The sequence below is a fragment of the Trichomycterus rosablanca genome, chromosome 23 (assembly GCF_030014385.1).
Source record: "Trichomycterus rosablanca isolate fTriRos1 chromosome 23, fTriRos1.hap1, whole genome shotgun sequence".
Taxonomy (NCBI): Eukaryota; Metazoa; Chordata; class Actinopteri; order Siluriformes; family Trichomycteridae; genus Trichomycterus; species Trichomycterus rosablanca.
The window spans coordinates 9632250-9658325 of record NC_086010.1 but is presented as its reverse complement, the minus strand read 5'-3'; the positions used below and the strand labels follow the sequence as shown (position 1 = coordinate 9658325).

At 40.4% G+C, this 26076-nt stretch overlaps 1 protein-coding gene across 1 annotated transcript in view; it reads left to right on the top strand.

Moving 5' to 3' along the window:
• The window catches only part of LOC134300778 (cadherin-7-like), a 119296-nt gene that overhangs the window by 40081 nt on the left and 53139 nt on the right, over window positions 1-26076 (top strand). The window contains exons 3-4 of the mRNA XM_062985200.1: window positions 1955-2249; window positions 14774-14893. Coding sequence (XP_062841270.1) covers window positions 1955-2249; window positions 14774-14893 — 415 coding nt within the window. The remainder of the gene's footprint in view (window positions 1-1954; window positions 2250-14773; window positions 14894-26076) is intronic.

Sequence of the window (26076 nt, the reverse complement as noted above, 5' to 3'; positions counted from 1 at the left end):
CTTATTACAGTCGTATGCAAATGTTTGCGCACCCTGGTCAAATTGCATGTGTTGTTCACCTACAGAGAGCAAACTTAGAGCTTAGAGCATAATGCCCAACTACTATACATGTGTTGGCGTGGGGTGGGTGCTAGTGTGCTCTCCCTGACCAGTGTGGGGGTAATAAAAACGGCAAGGGAATTGCAATAGGCAACTGGAAAGAATAGTTTTATGTATACAGAGTACACACAGATCAGCCATAACATTAAAGCCACTTCCTTGTTTCTACACTCACTGTCCATTTTATCAGCCACACTTACCATATAGAAGCACTTTGTAGTTCTACAATTACTGACTGTAGTCCATCTATTTCTCTACATACTGTTTTTTTAAGCCTGCTTTCACCCTGATCTCCAATGGTCAGCACCCCCACAGGACCACTACAGAGCAGGTATTATTTAGGTGGTGGATCATTCTCAGCACTGCAGTGACACTGACATGGTGGTGGTGTGTTAGTGTGTCTTGTGCTGGTATGAGTGGATCAGACACTGGAGCGCTGCTGGAGTTTTTAAATACCGTGTCCACTCACTGTCCACTCTATTAGACACTCCTACCTAGTTGGTCCACCTTGTAGATGTAAAGTCAGAGATGATCGCTCATCTATTGCTGCTGTTTGAGTTGGTCATCTTGTAGACCTTCATCAGTGGTCACAGGACGCTGCCCACAGGGCGCTTTTGGTTGGTGGACTATTCTCAGTCCAGCAGGGAAAGTGAGGTGTTTAAAAACTCCATCAGCGCTGCTGTGTCTGATCCACTCATACCAGCACAACACACACTAACACACCACCACCATGTCAGTGTCACTGCAGTGCTGAGAATGATCCACCACCTAAATAATACCTGCTCTGTAGTGGTTCTGTGAGAGTCCTGATCACTGAAGAACATCATTAAAGGGAGCTAACAAAGCATGTAGAGAAATAGATGGACTACAGTCAGTAATTGTAGAGCTACAAAGTGCTCATATATGGTAAGTGGGGCTGATAAAATTGACAGTGAATGTAGAAACAAGGAGGTGGTTTTAATGGTATGGCTGATCAGTGTATATAGTGTGTTTATGTATGTTACTGTTAGTATTGAAACTTGTTAGCTATAACAAGTTATTTTGGACCAGCAAGGAGAAATCAGGATTAAGGAAAGACAGACAATATATTCTTAAACACACACCAAAACAAACCAGTCCTACAAAGGAAACAAAATAATTGCTTTTCATCTTCGTAGTCAGCTTTTTAGTCTGGTGATCATTACTGCACACAAAGACAAACACAAGAGAAACAAAACAAGGTTTAAATACCCTGGATAGTTAGACTCTACAGGTGTAACCACTAATTTACCCCCAATTTATCTCCTAATCTCCTCCCTCCCATTGCAGCTCTGAGCTAGACCTTACCCCACCTATAATGGGGGCTTAACATACTATTTAATATATACAGTACATACTATTTAGACTTATTTCATGGGCTGCTCTCTCCTTTTATGACCAGATATTTTAACGAGTACAGAATAATTGTATAGGCTGACCAAGTCTAGACATCAGAGCTGTTCAGTTGCAAAGGCAAAACATGCATAATTGGTCATACACGATGTATGGCTAATATAATGTGGGCATTCCTCCTTATTATTGTGTTCCGGGGTTTAGGGCATTGAACTGGCACAGATGTCTGAGGGAGGGAGGTTGACAGGGTTTCTCTAGGTCTGGTTGAGGCACCTGGACAAAAGCACCACTGCTAATAAGGTTCATGCTTGAAATGTGACCTTTGCTATCTGCAAGCACAATTATAAGTTTATATTTTTGTTTATTTATTTATTTATTTATTTATTTATTTTACTCATCTTACATATAATTCACCAGGATTCAGAATTGTTCTTGTATAACCTCGATATGTATGCTTCCTAACTCTGACGTTCTTGTTTTCCAGCTTCATTCCGATGTGGATAACGGTGAGGGAAACGTAAAGTATGTCTTGACCGGAGAAGGGGCATCCTCCATCTTCACCATCGATGAAAACACAGGGGACATCCATGCTACCAAACGTCTGGACCGAGAGGAGCAAGGCTACTATACGCTTAGGGCTCAAGCTGTGGATCGTGAGACCAACATCCCGGTAGAGAGAGAGTCCGAGTTCATCGTTAAGGTTCAGGACATAAACGACAATGAGCCAAAGTTCCCAGATGGACCGTACACCGCCGAAGTGCCTGAGATGTCACCGCTCGGTATGTAGCTGGTTATCTGTATCTGTAGCCTAAAATAATGAGATTTTAAAGTGAACTCATGGATGTGTATTGATATGTTGTAAATATTTCACATCTAATATTGTTCCACCACTTGTTCCACTACTGGTTAGGGTAATGGTGAGTCAGGCTTTCCTGGAATCACTGGGTGCAATGCGGTAACACCCCTCAGACAGGACGCCAATCCTTTGCGAGGCCTCAGCCACCCAAATCCCCATCACCTGATCATTAGTTGAAACTGGGTTTGTAAAAATATTCTGTATCTCAATCTGCATTTTAGGGAACCTCATGATGGACTCATACATGACTCCAGGGTCATGAACTGCTGGTTTTATCCCTCTGAAAGTTGTGAGGAATCTGAAACATTGCCAACAGGTGTAATGAATCAGTTATATAAAGGAAATTATATGCTTCCAAGTGTGTAGCAACAGTTTAGGGAAGGCCCCTTCCTCTCCCAGAATGACTGTGTCCCTGTGCACAAAGCAAGGTCTATAAAGACATGAAGAAAAGCTCTGTTTAAAGAAACTCCAGTGAACAGATTTCGAATGAACTGGAACCTCAATTGGCCAACCATACAAATGCTCCTTTGACTGAATGGGCACAAAGTCCCACAGATATACTTCAAAGTGTTGAGAGAAGCCTTCTCAGAAGAGTAGCTGTTATTATAGCTAAAGCGATCACACAGAGGTCACACATGGTCAGGTGTCTAAATACCTTTGGCATATAGTGAGCACAAGTAATCGCAGTTTTTAAAGGGAAAATGCTGGAATGTACTAAAATTAATTTATTTGAAAGTAAAATAAGGAATATAAGGTAAAATAAAGTGTGTGAGGGCTTTAAAAATGAATGTTGGGTATTTATATGTACATTTTCAGCATTTAACAGACACTTTTATTCAAATTGACTTACAGTACTGTGACAGTATATTGTCTAAGCAATTGAGGGTTAAGGTTCTTGCTCAAGGGCCCAGCAGTGGCAACCTGGCAGAGGTGTGGCTTGAACCGGCAACCTTCTGATTACTAGTCCAGTACCTTAACCACTAAGCTACAGCTGTATTTATGCAGCCAAAGTTACTTCATAAAAAACTGTCTATTTGGACCTTGACCCTTGTTACAAATACTTGCTTTAAAGTTTGAGGGAAATTTTGTATTAATTATCAAAAAACGGGGCAGCTCAGCAGCCACATGAACAACGATTGGCCTGTTGTTCAGATAGGGGTGGGATTAAGCCGGATAGGGTCTCTCTCAAGAGTGCTGTCAGGGTGTGTCTCTCCGTACACAGTGCTGAGTTGCACTGCACTCATCAAGGTGTAGGTGATAAGATGCATACGGCATGCTGCCCACGTGTCGGAGGGGGTGTGGGTTAGCTTTGTTCTCCTCAATCAGAGCGGGGGATCGGCATTGGTGGAGAGGAAGCATGACGCAATCGGGCAATTAGATGCACTACAAAGGGAGAAAAAAGGGAGAAAATGCATAAATAATATATATATATATATATATATATATATATATATATATATATAAATTATATGTCAAAAAATGGGATCCCCATGTGGGTTTCTTTGCATTACTAAAGATTTTTTAACACTTGAATGTAAAAGCCACAGCGATGTTGGAAGCATTGACCAACGTATGGCCTCCAGTTGCTCCTTAATCAATCCAAAACCTAAAAGACTAAAACCTAACTAAAAAGAGTTTTTTTTTAGTAATTCTTTAAAATCACTCTCTGCAGTTCTCCAATCAGATTTTTTACTCAAGGCAGTTACCAGCTCTGAGTCTGCTTCAAACTCTTCCCCAAATTTTCCCCAAAGTTTTAGACCCTGCAAACCCAAGTAAGATAATTTCAACTTCAACCCTTCCCGTGAGTGAGTTTCAGGCATTGTTTTCTCCCCTGTCAGCCCACAGCCCTGTCACTCTCCAAATGTCAAGTCCAGGCTCTGTTTATTACCAAATGTCAGGCTCAACCCTCAATCCTTCCCCTCTGACAGGTTTGTAACCTGAGATTCCCCCTTTATGAACTGCCCTGTGTGACAGGATCGGCACCTGAGCTTTTCCTTCCTGCAGCCTCAGGACTCGCTCTTTTACTCACACTCATTTAAATCAAGCCCTAAACTTTACTGTTTGTCTAAATCTGTCCCTAAAGATAAAGCTGCTGGTTGAAAGATTTGCAATAGAACCTGATCAATATGTGCTAAAGAAGAACCATCCTGAATCGCCCCCACAACAATTATAAATGTGGAGTAAGGGAAGGGAAGTGTGGCAGTGTTGCTTAGCTTGCCTCTGCACCTCACTGCGCACTTTTGCCCTGTTGGCTTGAGATTTTAGCACTTGCTGCCATTCTCAAAGTTCACCAAGTTTGACTCCAATGTGACGAATTGTTTGATATGACCTGGTAAAAGCAAGAGTCTAAAACGCTTAACGTAAAAAAGCTAATGTACTAAAAACAATAGGACCTAGGAACACCAAACTCCTTGTTTCTACACTCACTATCCATTTTATCAGCTACATATACCATATAGAAGCACTTTGTAGTTTTAAAACTACTGACTGTAGTCCATCTGTTTCTCTTCATGCTTTCTTTAACCTGCTTTTACCCTGTTCTTCAATGGTCAGGACCACTATAGAGAAGGTATTATTTAGGTGGTGGATCATTCTCTGCACTGCAGTGACCCTGACATGGTGGTGCACTGATGGAGTTTTTAAACACCTCACTGTCACTGCTGGACTGAGAATAGTCCACCAACCAAACATATATCCAGCCAACAGTGCCCCATGGGACCACAGATGAAGGTCTACAAGATGACCAACTCAAACAGCAGCAATAGATGAGCGATCGTCTCTGAGTTTACATCTACAAGGTGGACCAACTAGGTAGGAGTGTCTAATAGAGTGGACAGTGAGTGGACACGGTATTTAAAAACTCCAGCAGCGCTGCTGTGTCTGATCCACTCATACCAGCACAACACACACTAACATACCACCACCATGTCAGTGTTACTGCAGTGCTGAGAATGATCCACCACCTAAATAATACCTACTCTGTAGTGGTCCTGGGAGTCCTGACAATTGAAGAACAGGGTGAAAGCAGGTTAAAAAAGTATGTAGAGAAACAGATGTACTACAGTCAGTAATTGTAGAACTACAAAGTGCTCCTATGTGGTAAGTGGAGCTGATAAAATGGACAGTGAGTGTAGAAACAAGGAGGTGGTTTTAATGTTATGGTTGATATGAAAATGGAACATTGGGTAACTTTTTAGCTTATTAGTATCAGGTTATTGCATTCTCATTTTTTCTGTCTAAAAAAATCAGCTGAAAGAGTTTTTGTTGTAAATACAAACTCAGAGACGAATTACAGCAGCACATGAACTCTGGATGGCAGCCAAACCTTTGTCCTCTCTGAAGTCCCTTTTATAGATGCGTATAAATAATTAATGGACCCTGTGGTGGGGTGATAAATGACTTCAATTAAGTGCAAATCACGAATTTAATTAATTATCGTAATTAGGCGCAGCTTTTGTCCGTGCTCGCCGAAACCTTCTGGCCCAAAGACTTCACCGAAGACTTTTGTCTTCATCAGGCGTCCGTTGACAGGAATGTGAAAGGTCTTCTGGACACTGTTGTCCGATTGCTTTAGGGATTTGCCTCGGAGCCAGTCGAGGGTGAGGATGACTAAGGGTTTTTCTACGAAGTGGGGACAATGTGGTGTCAAGGCAAGGCCGGTATCTTTAAATCCATCGCTACCGAGTTCCTCGGCCGACAGCGCTTCAAGTTAATTCATACGTCCGCCGAGCGAGGACTGAACAGAGCATTTAATTACTGCAGCTTTAGGGGAAATTAAAGAGCTTTGCTGAATGTGCTGTAAAGCAATTTCATTGTTCTCTGGCCTACGATGAGTCTAATTAATTTGCAAAAAGGTAGTTACAACTAATTTAAGGTCTTTAAAGAGAGAATATAAGACCAAAGAATATAAAATCAGCTCCAGAATTATTAGCACCCTTGGTGTGTAATATAGGTCATAAAATTGTCGTTCTAGGTAATTAGCATAATCTTACACTAAAAACGTCTTACATGTCAGATTTATTGGGAGAACTAGAATGAAATCTTGGTAAAACATGTTCTCATTGTTACTTTTTTTAATACGCCAGGCACCTAGGGGTTTGTTTCATCGATTTATACCAGACTTTTATTTATACCCGCATGCCACACATCTTATTATTTTGAGGCCTCCTTAAAGCAGATAGTAAAACAAGCTTATATCTGTCCTGACACATTCTGTTATTAATAATCATTTTTTTCTGTATGATTATTTTTATACTCACGCTCATCCCCTGTCGTTTTTATGTGCCAGTCAGACAGTAGCAAGAGTAATCCTACAAGATCTGGAACTGGAAGCTATAGGGACTTTATTATACACACCGACCAGGCAGGTGAAGTGAAAAACACTGATTATCTCTTCATCACGGCACCTGTTAGTGGCAGCAAGAGAACATTTTATCCTTAAAGTTGATGTGTTAGAAGCGGGAAAAATGGGCAAGCGTAAGGATTTGAGCAAATTTGATAAGGGCTACATTGTGATGGCTAGACGACTGGGTCAGAGCATCTCCAAAACTGCAACTCTTGTGGGGTGTTCCCGGTCTGCAGTGGTCAGTATCTATGAAAAGTGGTCCAATAAAGGAACAATGGTAAACCACTGACAGGGTCATGGGCGGCCAAGGCTCATAGATGCACGTGGGGAGCGAAGGCTGGCCCGTGTGGTCCGATCCAACAGACGAGCTACTGTAGCTTAAATCGGCTGTTTTGGCACCAAAAGGGGAACCAACGCAATATAATGCCTGATCGATGTAAAACTTTTTACATGCTTTTGTATTGTGTACGTATCACCATTTGGATTTAAAACTAAATTAAAGGGAACTGGAAATGTCACAGATTTGCGGTCTTATTTTACCAGGCAAAGCCTGAGGCAAGAACTGCTTCCACATTTCTACACGTGTTTACTTTTACATTTGTTGCTGTGAGATGCAACAGGGACATTTTTCAATGAGTGCAATTATGGAAAATAAATTCCACATTTAGGTGAGAACATTTATAGATGTTTTATTTATTTATGTATTTGTTTCTTGTATTCTGAATGTATGTAAGACAGAGATTCATTTAAATGACATACAGTTTGTGCAAAATCCATGATCATAACTCACATTTTCTGTTAAAAAAAAATTAAGATGTTCACGTAGGTGGTACAGTGGGATATTCCGCTAGCACACCAGTTCTGGGATTCTGAACTCCTGAACTGTGTTTGAATCCGGTCTACCGGTCAGCTAGGCATCCCCTAGCAGGCATAATTGGCAGTGCCTGCAGCAGACAAAATTGGCCACCGGGTGGAAAATAAAGGTTGGGGTCTTCGAAGCTGTGTAAGGACCATAAGGCGCCTGTACAGAAGTTGAGGAACGCAGAGATCAGTGTGTGACTCCCCATGCATGAGGCCTCGCACACTAATCCACTGAAGTATGGGTAAATAAGAAGAGGTCGGTAGACCATCGGACGCATCGGAGGGAGAGTGTGTCAGGCAGATATACCCTACTTGGATGCGATCAGGGTCCTCAGCAGCAGAAGTCTAACTAAAAATTGGGAGAAAAAGGGAAAAAATCCATAAATTAGATTAAAAAAAAAGTTATATATACAACCCTAAATCAGAAAAAGTTGGGACGGTATGAAAAATGCAAATAAAATAAAAATGCAGTGTTCATTACCTGAAATGCAGGAATGGATGTTTATTTATAAATGAAACTGACCAGATAAAACATGAAATATCTCAGGTTCATCCTGTCTGCAATGAACTAAAAACTCATTTTCTGTGCTGTCCCAACTTTTTCTGATTTGGGGTTGTATGTAGTTTTATGGCCGTGCATGTATTAGAAACAGCTAAATTCACTAAAAGTTTTGTTTTAATGTTTGGTGCCATATAGTTACAATGTATTTACCTTATATGGCTGAATAACATAAAAATAATGCACCTCATGGTCTTTCTGACATCACATATGAAGACATTCCAGAATTATTTGCAGGTGTATTTATTTTCATTACTGTAACTTTACAATATCTAAGCCGTTCTTGTGTGTATGAAACAAAAAACAGGTGAATTTATTATTCACGGGTATAAAAATGGACAAATGACATGTGACCGAGAGCTAAAGAAAGATTGATTGCACAGGCAGCTGCACCTGATACTTGGAGATTCATAAATTCAATAATTATGACAGGGAAACATTTTTACATTAAAATTTCCCGGTAGAGCTTGTCTGGTTTGGTTTTGTCAGCTGGAAAATATGCCTTTAATTTCATACTGCTGTGATGACAGGTGCACAAAACATTTCTCTTTTTTATTAGATCAGTAAATTCTGTTTCTTTTATGCACAGTTCTGTGAATGTTGATGGAGGCTACGGATCTAGATTGCATTTCCTTCGTGAAGATTCATAAATGCATTCTACATGAATGCATTCCTGTTTTTCTCATGTTTATTCAGGCTAAAAGTATAGTTTTGGCTAGAGCTACCGAAGAAGGGGCGACTAGACTTGAGCCAAGATCATTTTTACAGACAATACATGCAGTGTAAAGCTAGAATTGCACAAATATTAAATATTAGCTAGTCCAAACCAAATATTAACCAATCTGGAAAGAGTAGACAAACCCATTGCGAAGACTCTGGGACTCCAGCGAACCACAGTGAGAGCTAATTTATACAAGTGGAAAACAAATAACTTGGACCATTGTTGAACCTTTTCAGAAGGGGCTGCCTATCAAACGTTTACCTTAAATCACATCGACAACTCATCCAGGAGGTCACTAAAAAACCCAGATAAACATCTAATGTAGGTCAGATAGGGTCAGTGTGCATGAGGTCAGTGCAAAAATGGTATCTGAGGGAAAGCTGCCAGGCAAAAGCCACTGATTGTCTCGCATTTGCCAAAAAGCTTCTAGATGACCCCCAAAACGTTTAGGATGTGGCTTGATTTAGTCAAATATAAAACATTTTTAGAAAGGTACGTGTCCAGTTATATCTGCCGTAAAGCTAACACTCCATTCTCCCTTAAGAACTTCATACCAACAGTCAAACATGGTGATGGTGGTGTGATTCTCTGGGGCAGCTTTGCTTCTGCAGGACTTTGAAGACTTGCCCTAATAAATGGAACCATGATCTGCTCTTGGTCAGTTGTGGTCAAGCAGATCGTCCACCAGTCAGTTCGTGACTTAAAGCAGCAGGGCAATGATCCAGAGCACACCAGCAAGTCCACATCTGAATATCTGAATGGCTCAACAGATTTGAAGTAGCTGAGTCAAAGTCCTGGGTTGAGTCCCATTGAGATGATGTGGCAAGACATTAAAACCCACCAATGTAGCCAAATTAAAACAAATAATAGGGGACCAAAGTTCCTCAAAAGTTCCTCGCAAACGTTTGATTGTTGGTGTGACTGCCAAGGGTGGCACAATCAGTTTTTAGATTTAGGGGGCCAATTACTTTTACACATGGGTGATACACTCATTCACTTTCTTTACCGCTTATCCAATCAGGGTCGCGGGGGGTAGGGGTGCTGGAACCTATCCCAGTTTTTCAATGGGCGCAAGCCACACAGTAACACCCTGGACGGGGTGCCAGTCCATCGCAGGGCAGACACACATTCACCATTCACCTAGAGGGCAAGTCAGTGTCTCCAATGCAGATCAGCACTGTGTACAGAGAGACACACCCTGATCAGTGCATTCCTTCCTCGTCTCTGTGCAGGCGCCATCAATCAGCCAGCAGAGGTCGTAGTTGCATCAGTTATGAGAGAGTTCTTATCCGGCTTACTACTACCCCACCCCTATATGAACAACAGGCCAATCGTTGTTCATGGCAGAGCTGAGACTCGATACGATGTATTCAAGATCCCAGCTCTGGTGTTCTAGCGTGTTTTACCACTGCGCCACCTAAATGAGCTGTTTATAACTATATGTGTGCACGCCCCTTAATTGTCTGTCTGTCTGTGTGTTAGACACCTGCATGGGAGCACTTCAACTAGTTTTAAAAATAATTATTCAAGTACAAAATTAACATGTTTTTATGTTTACTCTGTTACCCATGATAGTTTGGTGTCAGTAGAATTTATTCCTTTTTTTTTAATATATATTTTAGTTTTTATGCATTTTCTCCCTTTTAGCTAGTCCAATTGCCCGATTGTGTCATGCTTCCTCTCCACCAATCCACCGATCCCCGCTCTGATTGAGGATAACGAAGCTAACCCACGCCCCCTCCGACACGTGGGCAGCATGCATCTTATCACCTACACTTTGACGAGTGCAGTGCAGCTCAGTGTTGTGTACGGAGCCAGCAGTGTTGTGTCAATCAGCCAGCAGAGGTCGTAATTGCACCAGTCATGGAAGAGAGACCCCCATCCGGCTTAGTCCCGCCCATCTGAACAACAGGCCAATCGTTGTTCATGTGGCCACTCAGCCTTAGACGGTAGGCAGAGCTGAGATTCGATACGATGTATTCGAGATCCCAACTCTGGTTCCAGTGTGTGTTTTGACCGCTGAGCGGTGAATTTATTCTCCTTTATACTAATTTATACTCTTGTATAAATTACATTTTACAAATAAAATATTTTGCCAAACGTACCGTATTATCCCTATAATCAATATGGCACGCTGTTTTTGGAAGACCGACCCCCACCTGTGCTCATGTGGGTGTTGTGCCAGCCCTGATGTTGACCTTGCTTAGCAGTGCTATAAATTCTTCCAGTCTCTTAATTACACTGTTTATCAGCAGAGACACAATTTGTTAAAAACAAATTAAACCTACCCTTCTAATGTACTTTGTTCCTCAGTAAGCAGTATACCTTATTAAGTTAAAATCACACCATGAGCTCAGATTAACTGACTGAATAAAATGTTTGCTAGACTTTGTTCTCATTTAAAAACATTGATTTTAAATACCTTTTTTTTTTCTCTATTTCTAAGAATTATTTCCCCCAATTTTGTCCCCTAATCTAGTCGTACCCAATTACCCTCTACCAATACAACCCTCCACTTTCACCTGCACAAGTTGAGTTCATATGCGGATCAGCATTGTGCACGGAGAGCCACACCCTGATCAGCATTATTCCCCATCAATCAGCCAGCTGAGGTATGAGGAGCCCTGGTCCGGCTTATCCCACCCTGAACAACAGTCAGAACTGACATTGGATACGACGTATTAAAAATCCAGGCTCTGGTGTGCTAGCGTGTTTTACCACTGCGCCACCTGAACGGCCTTGAATAAGGCATTTAGATATTTAGACAGTGGTAGCCTAGCGGATAGAGCTTTGGGCTATCAACTGAAAGGTTGAGAGTTCTAATCCCAGCTCTGCCAGGCAGCCATTGTTGGGCCCTTGAGCAAGGCCCCTAGCCCTCTCTGCTCCAGGGACGCTGTACGATGGCTGACCCTGCTCTCTGACCCCAGCTTCCAAAGACACGTGTATATGTATATATTATAAATAAAGGTGTTCTATTTTACTATAGAACTGGATGCTATTCTGTATTCATTCATTCATGCATTGTCTGTTTTGCCATGGATTTATCCTGGTCAGGGTTGTGGTGGGTCAGTTTCATTGGGCGAAAGGCAGGAAACACCTGCCTGAAATGTCTTTTCTGCTTTTTGCCCAGTGAATCGTACCCACCGTGACCCTGAATCGGATAAAGCAACAGACAATGAATGAATGAACACAAATTGTCACTGAAACCTTGGAGTCAGGATTGCTAAAAATAGGCTTTTGTAAGCCTGCATATTAAAAAATCAACAGTTTTGTTGTTATAGCCGCTGTTTACAAAACGAAGACGTCTGGGCGCCCAGGTGGCGCAGCGGAATCTGCCGCTAGCACACCAGCGCCGAGATTCTGAACTCCTTGGTTCGAAACTCGGGCGCCATCTAGCGGGCATTATCCGCAGTGCCTGCAGCAGACACGTTTCTGCTAGGGCGGGATGACCGGACTATGTGGGTGGGGTCTTCGAACGCTGTGTAAGGACACTGATTAGCAGATAGAGAGGCGCCTGTGCAGGATGCATGGGTGAAAAGGGGTTCCGCTAAGGGCTGTGCGTGGGTCGGAGGAGGCGTGAGGAGCAATATACCCACCTCGACTGCAATCGGGGATCCCCCAGCAGCAGGAGACAAATTGACTACGCTAAATTGGGTGAAAGTGCATAAATAAAATAGAAAAAAACAACAACAAAGGCGTCTAGTGTATATCCTTCTTAATCCATTTTATTTGAAATAAACCTTTAAATCGTAAGTACATAATTAATTTAAGGCATTTAATAGCATGGAGGCAGGTTGCACAAAATCTGACAGGCTAATTGCTAATAAACTCAATTATGAGTGAGTTTTTAGTCCAGATTTAACATCGTTATATTGTCTGTGATTTATTTAATGGTGGCCTAGCGTGTCAAAATATTCCTAAACCATTCTTTATGTATGCGTAGTTGACACACAGCTTGCAAGCCAGATAAATTTGCTAAGAGGAAAAAGCTTTAGAGTCTCAAGGGACTCTTTAAGCTTCGATAACAATGTCACCTCTTTGAATTCTTGGTAAGTCTGGTCATTTTTCTTCTTTTTATGGGCGAAAACGTACTATTTATAATAACAAGGTTTTACCATTTTTCACATGGGGGGGGGGGGGGGGGGGGGGGGTCTAGAAAGAACGGAAAAAGTGCTTTTCTAGTATAAACAAGGTGTAAGAGTTTTCTGCAAGATGGAATATTGTCCAGTAGTTACCTCATGAATGAAAAACACCTTGGACCTGAAATAAATCTGGCTCTTTAATCAGACCCTACAGAACCTCTTTCACCTCAAGGTTACGTTTATGTTTGTGTCCATCGTTAATTGTGCCCTTGTCTGAGGACGGAAGCTGATGCTTAAAAAAGCATCATGATGCAATGCACCATCAGCTGAACACATACACCGATCAGCCATAACATTAAAACCACCTCCTTGTTTCTACACACATTGTCCATTTTATCGGCTCCACTTACCATATAGAAGCGATGTGTAGTTCTACAATTACTGACTGTAGTCCATCTGTTTCTCTGCATACTTTGTTATCCCCCTTTAATGCTGTTCTTCAATGGTCAGGACTCTCACAGGACCACTACACACTAGGTATTATTTAGGTGGTGGATCATTCTTAGCACTGCAGTGACACTGTCATGGTGGTGGTGTGTTAGTGTGTGTTGTGCTGGTATGAGTGGATCGGACACATCAATGCTGATGGACCTCACTGTCACTGCTGGACTGGGAATAGTACACCAACCAAAAACATATCCAGCCAACAGCGCCCCGTAGGCAGCGTCCTGTGACCACTGATGAAGGTCTAGAAAAATTCCCTTATGATTCCTTTATGATTCCCTCACCTGTTACCAATTCACTCATGATTCCCTCGCCTGTTTCCAATTCACTCATGATTTCCTCACCTGTTACTAATTCGCTCATGATGCCTTTATGACTCCTTTATGATTCCCTCGCCTGTTTTCAATTCACTCATGATTCCCTCACCTGTTACTAATTCACTCATGATTCCCTCACCTGTTACTAATTCGCTCATGATGCCTTTATGACTCCTTTATGATTCCCTCGCCTGTTTTCAATTTACTCATGATTTCCTTACCTGTTACTAATTCGCTCATGATGCCTTTATGACTCCTTTATGATTCCCTCGCCTGTTTTCAATTTACTCATGATTCCCTCACCTGTTACTAATTCGCTCATGATGCCTTTATGACTCCTTTATGATTCCCTCGCCTGTTTTCAATTCACTTATGATTCCCTCACCTGTTACTAATTCACTCATGATTCCCTCACCTGTTACTAATTCGCTCATGATGCCTTTATGACTCCTTTATGATTCCCTCGCCTGTTTTCAATTTACTCATGATTCCCTCACCTGTTACTAATTCACTCATGATTCCCTCACCTGTTACTAATTCACTCATGATTCCCTCACCTGTTACTAATTCACTTATGATTCCCTCACCTGTTACCAATTCACTCATGATTCCTTTATGATTCCCTCACCTGTTACCAATTCACTCATGATTCCTTTATGATTCCCTCACCTGTTACCAACTCACCTGCTCACTGTAGAAGGTTTTTAATATTTTCCCACCCCAGGTCTTTTGCACGCAATAAGTCCAAACTTATTTACAAAATACAATTAAGTTGGTCACCCGAAACATTAAAAGTCATTTCTTTGTTCTTTTGTCAGTTAAATTAAAGTTCAGTTAAGGTTTTTTGAAAATTGGATTTTGAGAAGTCCTTATAAATACAAAAAAAACCAGACAAAAATCTGTAGAAATTCATTTACAAATGGGTTATTTATTTATTTAAGTGTGAGATCAGTGTGAGATCAGTTGATTCTTTGACCCTGTCCATTTAACGTTACTTTTTCTTAGGACTGCATTAGAAATAATCATTTTATGACTACTGATTTTTTTTCTTTTTAAAGGGACCATGGTTATCCAGGTGGCAGCAACAGATGCAGATGACCCTACATATGGCCACAGCGCAAGAGTTGTGTACAGCGTCATTCATGGGCAGCCGTATTTCTCCGTGGAGCCAAAAACAGGTAAATTTAAGCGAATGCCTCATTTCACGTCATTATATTACACAATTAAATATTAATTAAATGATAGAATAAATGGAAGCTACAATTTACAGCACAACCCACCTTAATGGTTTAATGTAAACCCAGAACATCTTGTACACCGACTAGGCATAACATTATGACCACTGACAGGTGCAGTGAATGACACTGATTATCTCTTCATCATGGCACCTGTTAGTGGGTGGGATATATTAGGCAGCAGGTGAACATTTTATCCTCAAAGTTGATGTGTTAGAAGCAGGAAAAACTGGGTCAGAGCATCTCCAAAACTGCAACTCTTGTGGGGTGTTCCCGGTCTGCAGTGGTCAGTATCTATCAAAAGTGGTCCAAGGAAAGAACAGTGGCAAACCGGCAACAGGGTCATGGGCGGCCAAGGCTCATTGATGCACTTGGGGAGCGAAGGCTGGCCCGTGTGCTCCGATCCAACAGACGAGCTACTGTAGCTCAGATTGCTGAAGAAGTTAATGCTGGTTCTGATAGAAAGGAGTCAGAATTCATGCCTTGACGGGTCAGGGCTGTTTTGGCAGCAAAAGGAAGACACAATATTAGGAAGGTGGTCATAATGTTATGCCTGATTGGTGTAAATCATTTATTTCTATTATAACTTCTTACTTAGTGCTAAACATGCATAACTCCACTCTAAATACATGTGTAGAAGTCCAGCATCTGTGTGGAAAAAGGTAAAGTTTATAGTGTTAAGAAACTGCTAGATGGCTGCATTTTGTGTCTTTAAAGTTTCAAAGATTGTGTTGGATTGTGGGTGTATAGAATTTTATCTAAGAGCAGTACAGTTCAGAGATACAAAGGCAGGTTTAAAATCATAAACACGTTCTCTCTTTTAGCAGAATGAGAAAAGTTCCACACGGTAGCTTTACAATTTATACACATTTAAACTAAATCACACATTTAATAGTTTGCCAAACCATTACTTTAATGGGGCGTAAAACAGCAATGTTCTCATTAAGTGGCTTCCATAATGAGCCAGAGCTGTAGTTTAAATGCTTTATTTGCAGCCTGCATGATAACTAACAATGAACTTTTATCCTCTTTGACGTCACACTGTCGGGATTATGTGACCTATTAAGTGAGAAAGATAATAAATTGTACATTATACTAAACGAGGGATAGAAATTTGGACAGATCTGGGTGCAGTGGCAAACACACTAGCGCTGAGATCTCGAGCTCTTGAGTATCAGCCGTCTGGGCACCTACACAGACACACACGTAGCTGTGTGTCTGTAGGCGGAGGGACAACGGCTGAACAGGGTTCCTCATCGCTTGGCAGTGATGACCTCTGCCATAACATTAAAACCACCTCCTTGTTTCTACACACATTGTCCATTTTATCAGCTCCACTTACCATACAGAAGCACTTTACTGACTGTAGTCCATCTGTTTCTCTTTATACTTTTTAGCCTGTTTTTACCCTGTCCTTTAATGGTCAGGACCCCCACAGAACCACCACAGAGCAGGTATAATTTAGGTGGTGGATCATTCTCAGCACTACAGTGACACTGACATGGTGGTGGTGTGTTAGTGTGTGTTGTGCTGGTATGAGTGGATCAGACACAGCAGCACTGCTGGAGTTTTTAAATACCGCGTCCACTCACTGTCCACTGTATTAGACACTCCTACCTAGTTGGTCCACCCTGTAGATGTAACGTCAGAGACGATCACTCATCTATTGCTGCTTTTTGAGTTGGTCATCTTCTATGGTCACAGGACGCTGCCCACGGGGCGCTGTTGCAATTTCACGGACCAGCGGGGGTGGGAGGATTTAAAATAGAATAACTATAGACGCTGCTCCCACCTTGTGGTGATTGGGTACAATAACACCCGAAGAGTATTGGAAATGTAATTGCTCTTGTAGCGATCTCTGATTATTTATTCTTTCTGTGTGACCCAGTAATAAATGACCCACGGCCAGGTCGTTTGGGACCACTGGTATAGATGACATTTTAGTGTTATAAAATAAATCAAAGCAATGTATTTCTACAATAAATACACTCCAAAATAAAAAAAGTATGTATTTACAGATCCTAAAAATGATCAGATCCCTCTGCAACCAGGTGTATAATTTCATGTTGCAGTATAAGAAGTTGATTTTTCATATCTATTTTAAGTCATTTAAGTGTCACATTCCCCTCCCCATCCACAATTTCTTACAACTGAAACAAACTCTCTGTAAGATCTGCACTGTATAGGAACACAGTGTCCTTGGCTTGCACTTGTGCAAGGCATTTTTTTAATCTGATAGCGTTACTGTATGTCTTTAAATATATCTTTCCTCATTGGGTGGCACTGTCATCTCACAGCAAGAAGTTCCTGGGTTCGATTCCCAGGTGGAGCGGTCCGGGTTTTTTCTCTGTGGAGTTTGCATGTTCTCTCCGTGTTTGTGGGGGTTTCCTCCGGGAGCTCCGGTTTCCTCTCACAGTCCAAAGACGTGCAAGTGAGGTGAATTGGGGATACAAAATTGTCCATGACTGTGTTTAACATTAAACTTGAACTGATTAACCTTGTGTAACCAAAGTGTGTAAAACATGACTGTAATTTTTTTTCAATAAGAATTCCAGCTGTTGGAGCAGCTACTTTGTTTATATTCGTCCACCCTTTTCACTATTGTTGTACTTGTTGGACTTTTCGTCTTTGGTTCGGAGCACACGACGTCCGTTTTTTTCCATCAGACCACAATACATGTTTCCAGTGTGTGATGATCCATCCTAGATGCCTTAGAGCGCAGAGAAGTTGATATAAAACATTTATTAATAGATTATTAAATTAGAAGAATTGTTTGGGTGGCCCTGCGGTAAAGAACGCCAGTCCTCAAGTGCTTATGGGTGTGTTTGGAAACCTAGTGAGCTCTCTACATAGACGCATTTTATGTCATTCTATGCGCTCCCAAGAAGAAGGCTGTTTGAATTCTTAGATACCTTAAAATGCTGCCTAGTAAGGTACCTTACATTTGAATGGTATTTTGACTGAAAAACGAGGCTTCCTTAGTGGTGAAGGCAATCCAAATCCCATTACAAATATGGCTGACAGATGTAGAGCAGTAAACCGAGCTATTTTTTAAACGTAAATAAATGTTCATTGATTTTTAATTTGTTTAAACATGTACAAGTGTATTTATTTGCAAAGACGGGCTTGTCAGCAACAATTTAACTGTTTTTGGTATACGGAGGTTTTGTTGATATGCTAGCATGTTGTGCCACCTCATCCCATTGGTTTAAATGGCATGAGACTAACTGTGGAATCGCTGTCTAAGTAGCGCCCAAATAACCTGACGATGACTAATTAATATAAATAATAATAATGAAATAATAATAAAAAAAATAATAATAGAAATAATACTAATAATAATAATAGAAATAATACTAATAATAATAATAGAAATAATAATAATAGAAATAATAATAATAATAATAGAAATAATAATAATAATTATAATAATAGAAATAATAATAATAATAATAATAGTAATAATAATAATAATAGAAATAATAATAATAATAATAGAAATAATAATAATAATAATAGAAATAATAATAATATTATAATAATAATTCTTTTGTATTTAAATAAAATAGAAACCCTAATTTTGTTTGTTATAAAAAACTGCTATTACCATTTTAATGTCATACTGAAATCATATGGAGCTTTTGTCTCTATTTCAACCGTTTTTTTGTTGTTGTGTTGAAGTTTTTACTTTAAACATTATACCTGTGTTTTTTTTGTTGTTTTTTTTTTGTTTTTTTTTTAAATAAATTTTCCCCAATTTTCCTCCCAATCGAGTTGTATCCAATTACCCTTTTGATTAGGCTTCCTCTCTACTGATGGTGATCTCCACCCCTGATTGAGGAGAGTGAGACTGACACACGCCCCCTCCGACACGTGCATCTATTCACCTGCATGAGGCAACAAACTGAGTAATTTTTTAGACATAAATAAATTGTCATTGATTTTTTATTTGTTTAAACATGTTCAAGTGTGATTTATTTGCAAATTCGGGCTTGTCAGCTGCAATTTAACAGTTTTCGGTACACAGAAGGAGATGTTAGCTGGCATGCTGGCGTTGTGCCACCTCATCCCATTGGTTTGAATGGCATGAGGCTAACTGGAATCGCTGTCTAAGTAGCGCCCAAATAACCTGACGATGACTTATTAGAATCCTCTCTACTGGCAGCTGCAAGACTGCATGGTAGCTCACTAGGTTTTCGACTAGACCCTATATCTCGGATTCTGCTGGCCAGATATCTATAAGCACAATGGTTGGCTCGTCCGAGGGAGGAAGGCTGTAGGGATTCTTTATAATGCTCCAATTTTTGCCAACATTATGGGCAGTGAGTACAGAGGTCCCTTTTTTGACTTACAGTGTATCAGTAATCTGAAGTGCCTAGGTGGCACGTCTGTCTGTAATGCTAGCCCACCAACACTGAGATCCTGTTTTGAATCTCAGAGGTGCTATCAGCTGGCTGGGCGTTTACACAGGCGTAATCGGCTGCTTCTAAGAGGGATGGCACCCTGTCTAGGGCAATTCGCATTTACGCCCAGTGTTTCCAGAATGTTCCCTTTATTTCTCACTGGGAAACAAAGCACTTGATGAAAATTAATGAATGAAATAAATAATAATATTTCATAGAGTTTACAAGTCTAATAACACAGTGAGCAATAATACCACATGAGAGGTACATGAACACTGCAGCCCAGAAAATTACTAGCTTCCTAAACTGTGTGTGTGTGTGTTTGGAAATAGCTGATGTTCTCAGCACCGCCTCATTACCCAGCATCCCACTGAGCTCCAGCTGCCACCTGTATTGCCAACTGGATATGAAGCTCAAACAGGAGGCGGTGTCTGTTTTCCATCCTGTTCCTGTCCTTTCTGTTAGAAATAAATGTAACCCTTCTTCAAGTGGAAAGTTACACAAGTTGCACAATTTGCAAAATACATGTGGACACCTGACCATGACATTTTTAGACATCCTGTTTCAAGACCATATGCATTAGTATCAGAATACATCCTCTTTTATTTTTTTTAGTTATTTATTTTGCCATATAGGAAAAAATCCTGTAACAAAATACATAATTTATTTTATATACCAAAAGTAATAAACTAAAACAACAACCAAAAACCAGAATCCGCTGCCCTGAGCAGAGAGAGGATTAAAGTTATAGAGAAAAAAAAAGGACAACCAGATTGTCATCTAAACACCAGCTACTCAGTTCACCAATGTGTGACCCAAAAGAGCTATATAAGTTAAACTTCTGCAGCACTGCCACTCCAGTGACTAACACCAGTTGATTCCAGCCTAGATTCTTTTATAAGGTTTACGTATAGGAGTGCCGCCATGTCCTCCTTGGATGCAAGCTGGAGGCTGTATTCTCTTGACAGTCAAAAGGGACATAGTTGAAAGGAGTGCCACATTACCGGGTGTGCTTCACAAAAAAAATATAAAGAATGCCGACATAAGTGCCAGCAGAAAGAAAGAGAATAGAAACAAATAGAAAGAAAGTGCAGGTCATCAGTGAAGCCAGCAATGAGCTGACAAATGAGGCCACTTTAAAAAAGGAAACCCTTCAGTTACAACATACTAACACATATTGAGGTGAAGAGACTGCTTCAGAAGTGCTGATTATTAGAACCAGCACTGTTGGTCATCTGCACCTTGTATTGTAGTCCATCTTTTCTGCCAGTCTACATAAGATAAGATAAGATAAGACTTTACTGATCCCCTTAGGGAAATTAACTTGTTACAGCAGTATGAAGACAAGAATACAAGAAATACAACTAAGTAAAAAATATTGCACACATAGTGTGTAGTTATTTACTCTATAAAATATCTAAAAAATAATATATACATTAAAAATATGCAAAATATATTAAGTTATGGCACTTATTGTGAATAGGTTACATATTGCACTTGTTATTACACCCAACATGAAAGATTAGGAATGAGTGATATTATTATACAGTGGGGCCAAAAAGTATTTAGTCAGCCACTGATTGTGCAGGTTCTCCTACTTAGAAAGATGAGAGAGGTCTGTAATTTTCATCATAGGTACACTTCAACTATGAGAGACAAAATGAGAAAAAAAAATTCAGGAAATCACATTGTAGGATTTTTAAAGAATTTATTTGTAAATTATGGTGGAAAATAAGTATTTGGTCAATAACAAAAGTTCAACTCAATACTTTGTAACATAACCTTTGTTGGCAATGACAGAGGTCAAACGTTTCCTGTAAGTCTTCACCAGGTTTGCACACACTGTAGCTGGTATTTTGGCCCATTCCTCCATGCAGATCTCCTCTAGAGCAGTGATGTTTTGGGGCTGTTGCTGGGCAACACGGACTCCACAAATTTTCTATGGGGTTGAGGTCTGGAGACTGGCTAGGCCACTCCAGGACCTTGAAATGCTTTTTACGGAGCCACTCCTTCGTTGCCCGAGCGGTGTGTTTGGGATCATTGTCATGCTGGAAGACCCAGCCACGTTCCATCTTTAATGCTCTCACTGATGGAAGGAGGTTTTGGCTTAAAATCTCACGATACATGGCCCCATTCATTCTTCCCTTAACACGGATTAGTCGTCCTGTCCCCTTTGCAGAAAAACAGCCCCAAAGCATGATGTTTCCACCCCCATTCTTCACAGTAGGTATGGTGTTCTTGGGTTTTTCTTCTTCCTCCAAATACGACGAGTTGAGTTTTTACCAAAAAGTTCCATTTTGGTTTCATCTGACCACATGATATTCTCCCAATCCTCTTCTGGATCATCCATATGCTCTCTGGCAAACATCAGACGGGCCTGGACATGTACTGGCTTAAGCAGGGGGACACGCCTGGCACTGCAGGATTTGAGTCCCTCTCGGCGTAGTGTGTTACTGATGGTAGCCTTTGTTACTTTGGTCCCAGCTCGCTGCAGGTCATTCATTAGGTCCCTCCATGTAGTTCTGGGATTTTTGCTCACCGTTCTCATGATCATTTTGACCCCACGGGATGAGATCTTGACCCCAAGGGAGATTATCAATGGTCTTGTATGTCTTCCATTTTCTTACAATTGTTCCCACAGTTGATTTATTCACACCAACCTGCTTGCCTATTGTAGATTCACTCTTCCCAGCCTGGTGCAGGTCTACAGTTTTCTTCCTGGTGTCCTTCGACAGCTCTTTGGTCTTGGCCATGGTTGAGTTTGCAGTCTGACTGTTTGAGGCTGTGGACAGGTGTCTTTTATACAGATAACGAGGTCAAACAGGTGCCATTAATACAGGTAACGAGTGGAGGACAGAAGAGCTTCTTAAAGAATAAGTTACAGGTCTGTGAGAGCAAGAATTCTTGCTTGTTTGTTATTGACCAAATACTTATTTTCCACCATAATTTACGAATAAATTCTTTAAAAATCCTACAATGTGATTTCCTGGATTTTTTTTTCTCATTTTGTCTCTCATAGTTGAAGTGTACCTATGATGAAAATTACAGACCTCTCTCATCTTTCTAAGTAGGAGAACTTGCACAATCAGTGGCTGACTAAATACTTTTTGACCCCACTGTATATTATTATTGTTGTAAGCTCTGATGGCTGCGGGAATAAAGGACCTGCAGTAGTGCTCCTTCTTACACAGGGGGTGGAGGAGTCTGGTACTGAAGGAGCTTGTTAGGTCTCCTACAGACTCATGTAGTGGATGTGTGGTGATGTCCAGGATGGATGACAGCTTAGCTATCATCCTCCTTTCTCCCACCTCCTCTACAGGTTCGAGAGGACAGTTCAAGACAGAGCTCGCTTTCTTGATTAGCTTGTTCAGTCTTTTTCTGTCTCTCTCCGATATTGCACCACCCCAGCACACCACTCCGTAGAAGATGGCTGATGCTACCACAGTGTCATAAAAGGATCTTAGCAGTGGTCAGCACACTCCAAAAGACCTCAGTCTCCTCAGAAGGTGGAGGCGACTTTGGCCCTTTCTATATAGGGCATCCGAGTTGCTAGACCAGTCCAGTTTATTATTGAGGTGAACTCCCAGGTATTTGTACTCCTTCACCATCTCAATGTCCAAACCCTGAATGCTCACAGGTGTGGAGTGATGTGATTTTTTCCTGAAGTCGATCACCAGTTCTTTAGTTTTGCTGGTGTTAATATGAAGCACATTCAGTTCACACCAGGTAACAAAGTCCTTGATGATACTCCTGTAATCCTGTTCGTTCCCGTCAGATAAACATCCAACAATGGCTGTGTCGTCCGAGAACTTTTGCAGGAAACAGTCTTGTGTGTTATGTTGAAAGTCTGAGGTGTATACGGAAAAAAGAAATGGAGAGAGGACAGTCCCTTGCGGTGCCCCTGTACTGCTAACCACTACGTTGGACACACAGTCCTGAAGCCTCACGTACTGTGGTCTGTTGGAGAGGTAATCAATCGTCCACGCGGTGAGGGGACGGTCAACTCCAGCTACCTCCAGCTTCTTTCCAAGTAGTGATGGTTGTAGCGTGTTGAAAGCACTGGAGAAGTCGAAAAACATGACCCTCACAGTGTTCCCAGGGGTGTCGAGGTGTGAGAGGGATCTGTGTAACAGGTGGATGACTGCGTCCTCTACACCAATGCCAGTTTTGTAGGCAAACTGCAGGGGGTCCAGCGTTGTGTCCACTATCGGTTGAAGGTGGTTGAGTATAATCCGCTCTAGAGTCTTCATTTGATGTGAAGTAAGGGCCACGGGTCTGAAGTCATTCAGCTCCCTGGGGTGCGCAGTCTTAGGCACTGGAACCAAGCAGGAAGTTTTCCATAGGACTGGCACCCTCTTCAAACTCAGGCTTAGATTGAAGATGTGAAGAACCACCCCAAAGAGTTATACATATACCAGTAATATTAGAAATGATTGGCCTATGGTTACTGGCCTATGCTTACTGGCTGATCTTGTTTGTTAGGACAGGTATTTATAATATTAGGTCACAGTAGGGATTGATATTTTTCTGTCTGCCACCAGAGTCCTCTGTTAGACAATACTGACTGGGCCTGAAGAGCTTTTCAAGGCTTAACCTCTGGACTTGTTGCTGTATGATGTTATTTATTTATCTGTGTTGCAATGGAGCATTAGTTTCCCTGCATTTTCTTAACCTGCAGGAAGATTAATCAATCTGCTAGTTAGGATTTAATAAGATGCAACAGGTGTCTAAAGCAAAATTGCCACTGTGGTGAGTTATGCATGTCCCAAATATTTGTAAGCTGGACACCACAACATAATAGTAATAATAATAATATAAATAATAATAATAATAAAAATTATAGAAGTAATGATAATAATAATAGTAATAATATAAATAATAATAATAATAATAGTAATAATATAAATAATAATAATAATAGTAATATAAATAATAGTAATAATATTAATAAAAGTAATAATATCAATAATAATAATAGTAATAATAATATAAATAATAATAATAATAATAGTAATAATATAAATAATAATAATTATAGTAATATAAATAATAATAATAATAATAATAATAGTAATAATATAAATAATAATATTAATAGTAATATAAATAATAGTAATAATATTAATAATAGTAATAATATAAATAATAATAATAATAGTAATAATAATATAAATAATAATAATAATAATAATAATAATAGTAATAATCTAAATAATAATAATAACGTAAATAATAATAATAATCTAAATAATAATAATAATAGTATAATAATAATAATAATTCTTTTTTTATTTAAATAAAATAGAAACCCTAATTTTGTTTGTTAAAAAACCTGCTATTACAGTTTTAATGTCATACTGTAATCATATATGGAGCCTTAGTCTCTATTTTAACCGTTTCTTTTTTGGTAATGTTGAAGTCTTTACTTTAGACATTATTTAGACATGTTGGGGTACATTTAGACATGTTGGGGTGCCATTCTGCTGCCTTTTTTTTTTTTTTTGCATTATGCTTTCTCTTTACCGATGCTGATCTCCACTCTTGATTGAGAGTGAGACTGTCACACGCCCCCTCCGACACGTGTGCAGTAGCCGACTGCATCTATTCACCTGCACGAGGCGAGTTGATATGCGGATCAAGTTTGTGTACGGAGAGCTACACTCTGATCAGCATTATTCCTCGACGCATCAACCAGCCAGCAGAGGTTGTAATTGTATCCCACCCTGTATGAACAACAGCCAATCGTTGTTCGTGTAGCCATCCAGCCTGTCGGATGGCAGAGCTAAGTTTTGAACCGACAAGTTTACTTTAAAGTTGATCGTAATCACTACTTTAAAGTTGCTGAAAGTTTTGAAGTGTACAGCTAAGTGTTAAACTATTGAAGTAAAAGGAAATGTGTAAACCATAGTATCTGTAGGAAACACATGAACACAGGGAAAGGAGGCAAAATTTCTCTCAAACAGTCAGAAGAGGCAATGACTAAAGCCAGGACCCCTATTGTTATATGGTGCCCACACTGGCTTCTAGCATACTAGCCAATTCCATTATATAAATGATGTAGACACAGTGCATGAGACAACTTTTATAGACACCTGATACAAACATGACACCAAAACGTATTATTTGGGTCGGCTTTCCTTCGCTGCTTAAGCATCATTCCTTCTGAGAAGTCTTTCTAGTTCATTTTGAAACATGACTGCAGGGCTTTGCTTTTATTCACTCAGCGATGCAGTTCAGCTAAATGTGTTAAATACGGTTTTAGGTCAAGATTATGTGCCGGCAAGACAGCCGGCTAAACTCAGCAATCCGTTCCACGCTCGATGCACAGGGGCATTGCCATTCTCTAAAAGGAATAGCTCGGATGTTATTGATTGCTACGCCCTTAAGAATTCAATTCAGTGGAACTGAAGGGCCCAGGCCGGACCATCAAAAAAACAGACGTAGACGATTCAGTATTTCCTCCCTCTCTACACTTTCTCAGGGCGCATTCTCCTGCCAATATGGTCCGACAAACCCAGATTCTCACCCGTCCGGCTGTCATGTTGCGAGGTGTGTGTATTGATTTAGTGTCCAGATGTTTTGTGCTTTACAACATGTTGACAAATGTTTGCATTGTAAAATAAGCTGGGGCAGTGGGGCAATGATTTGTTAATCTTTTTTGGCCGTATTAATTAAAACTGTACCAGGACAACATATTTACTGTTTCAGCTAATCAAATGTATT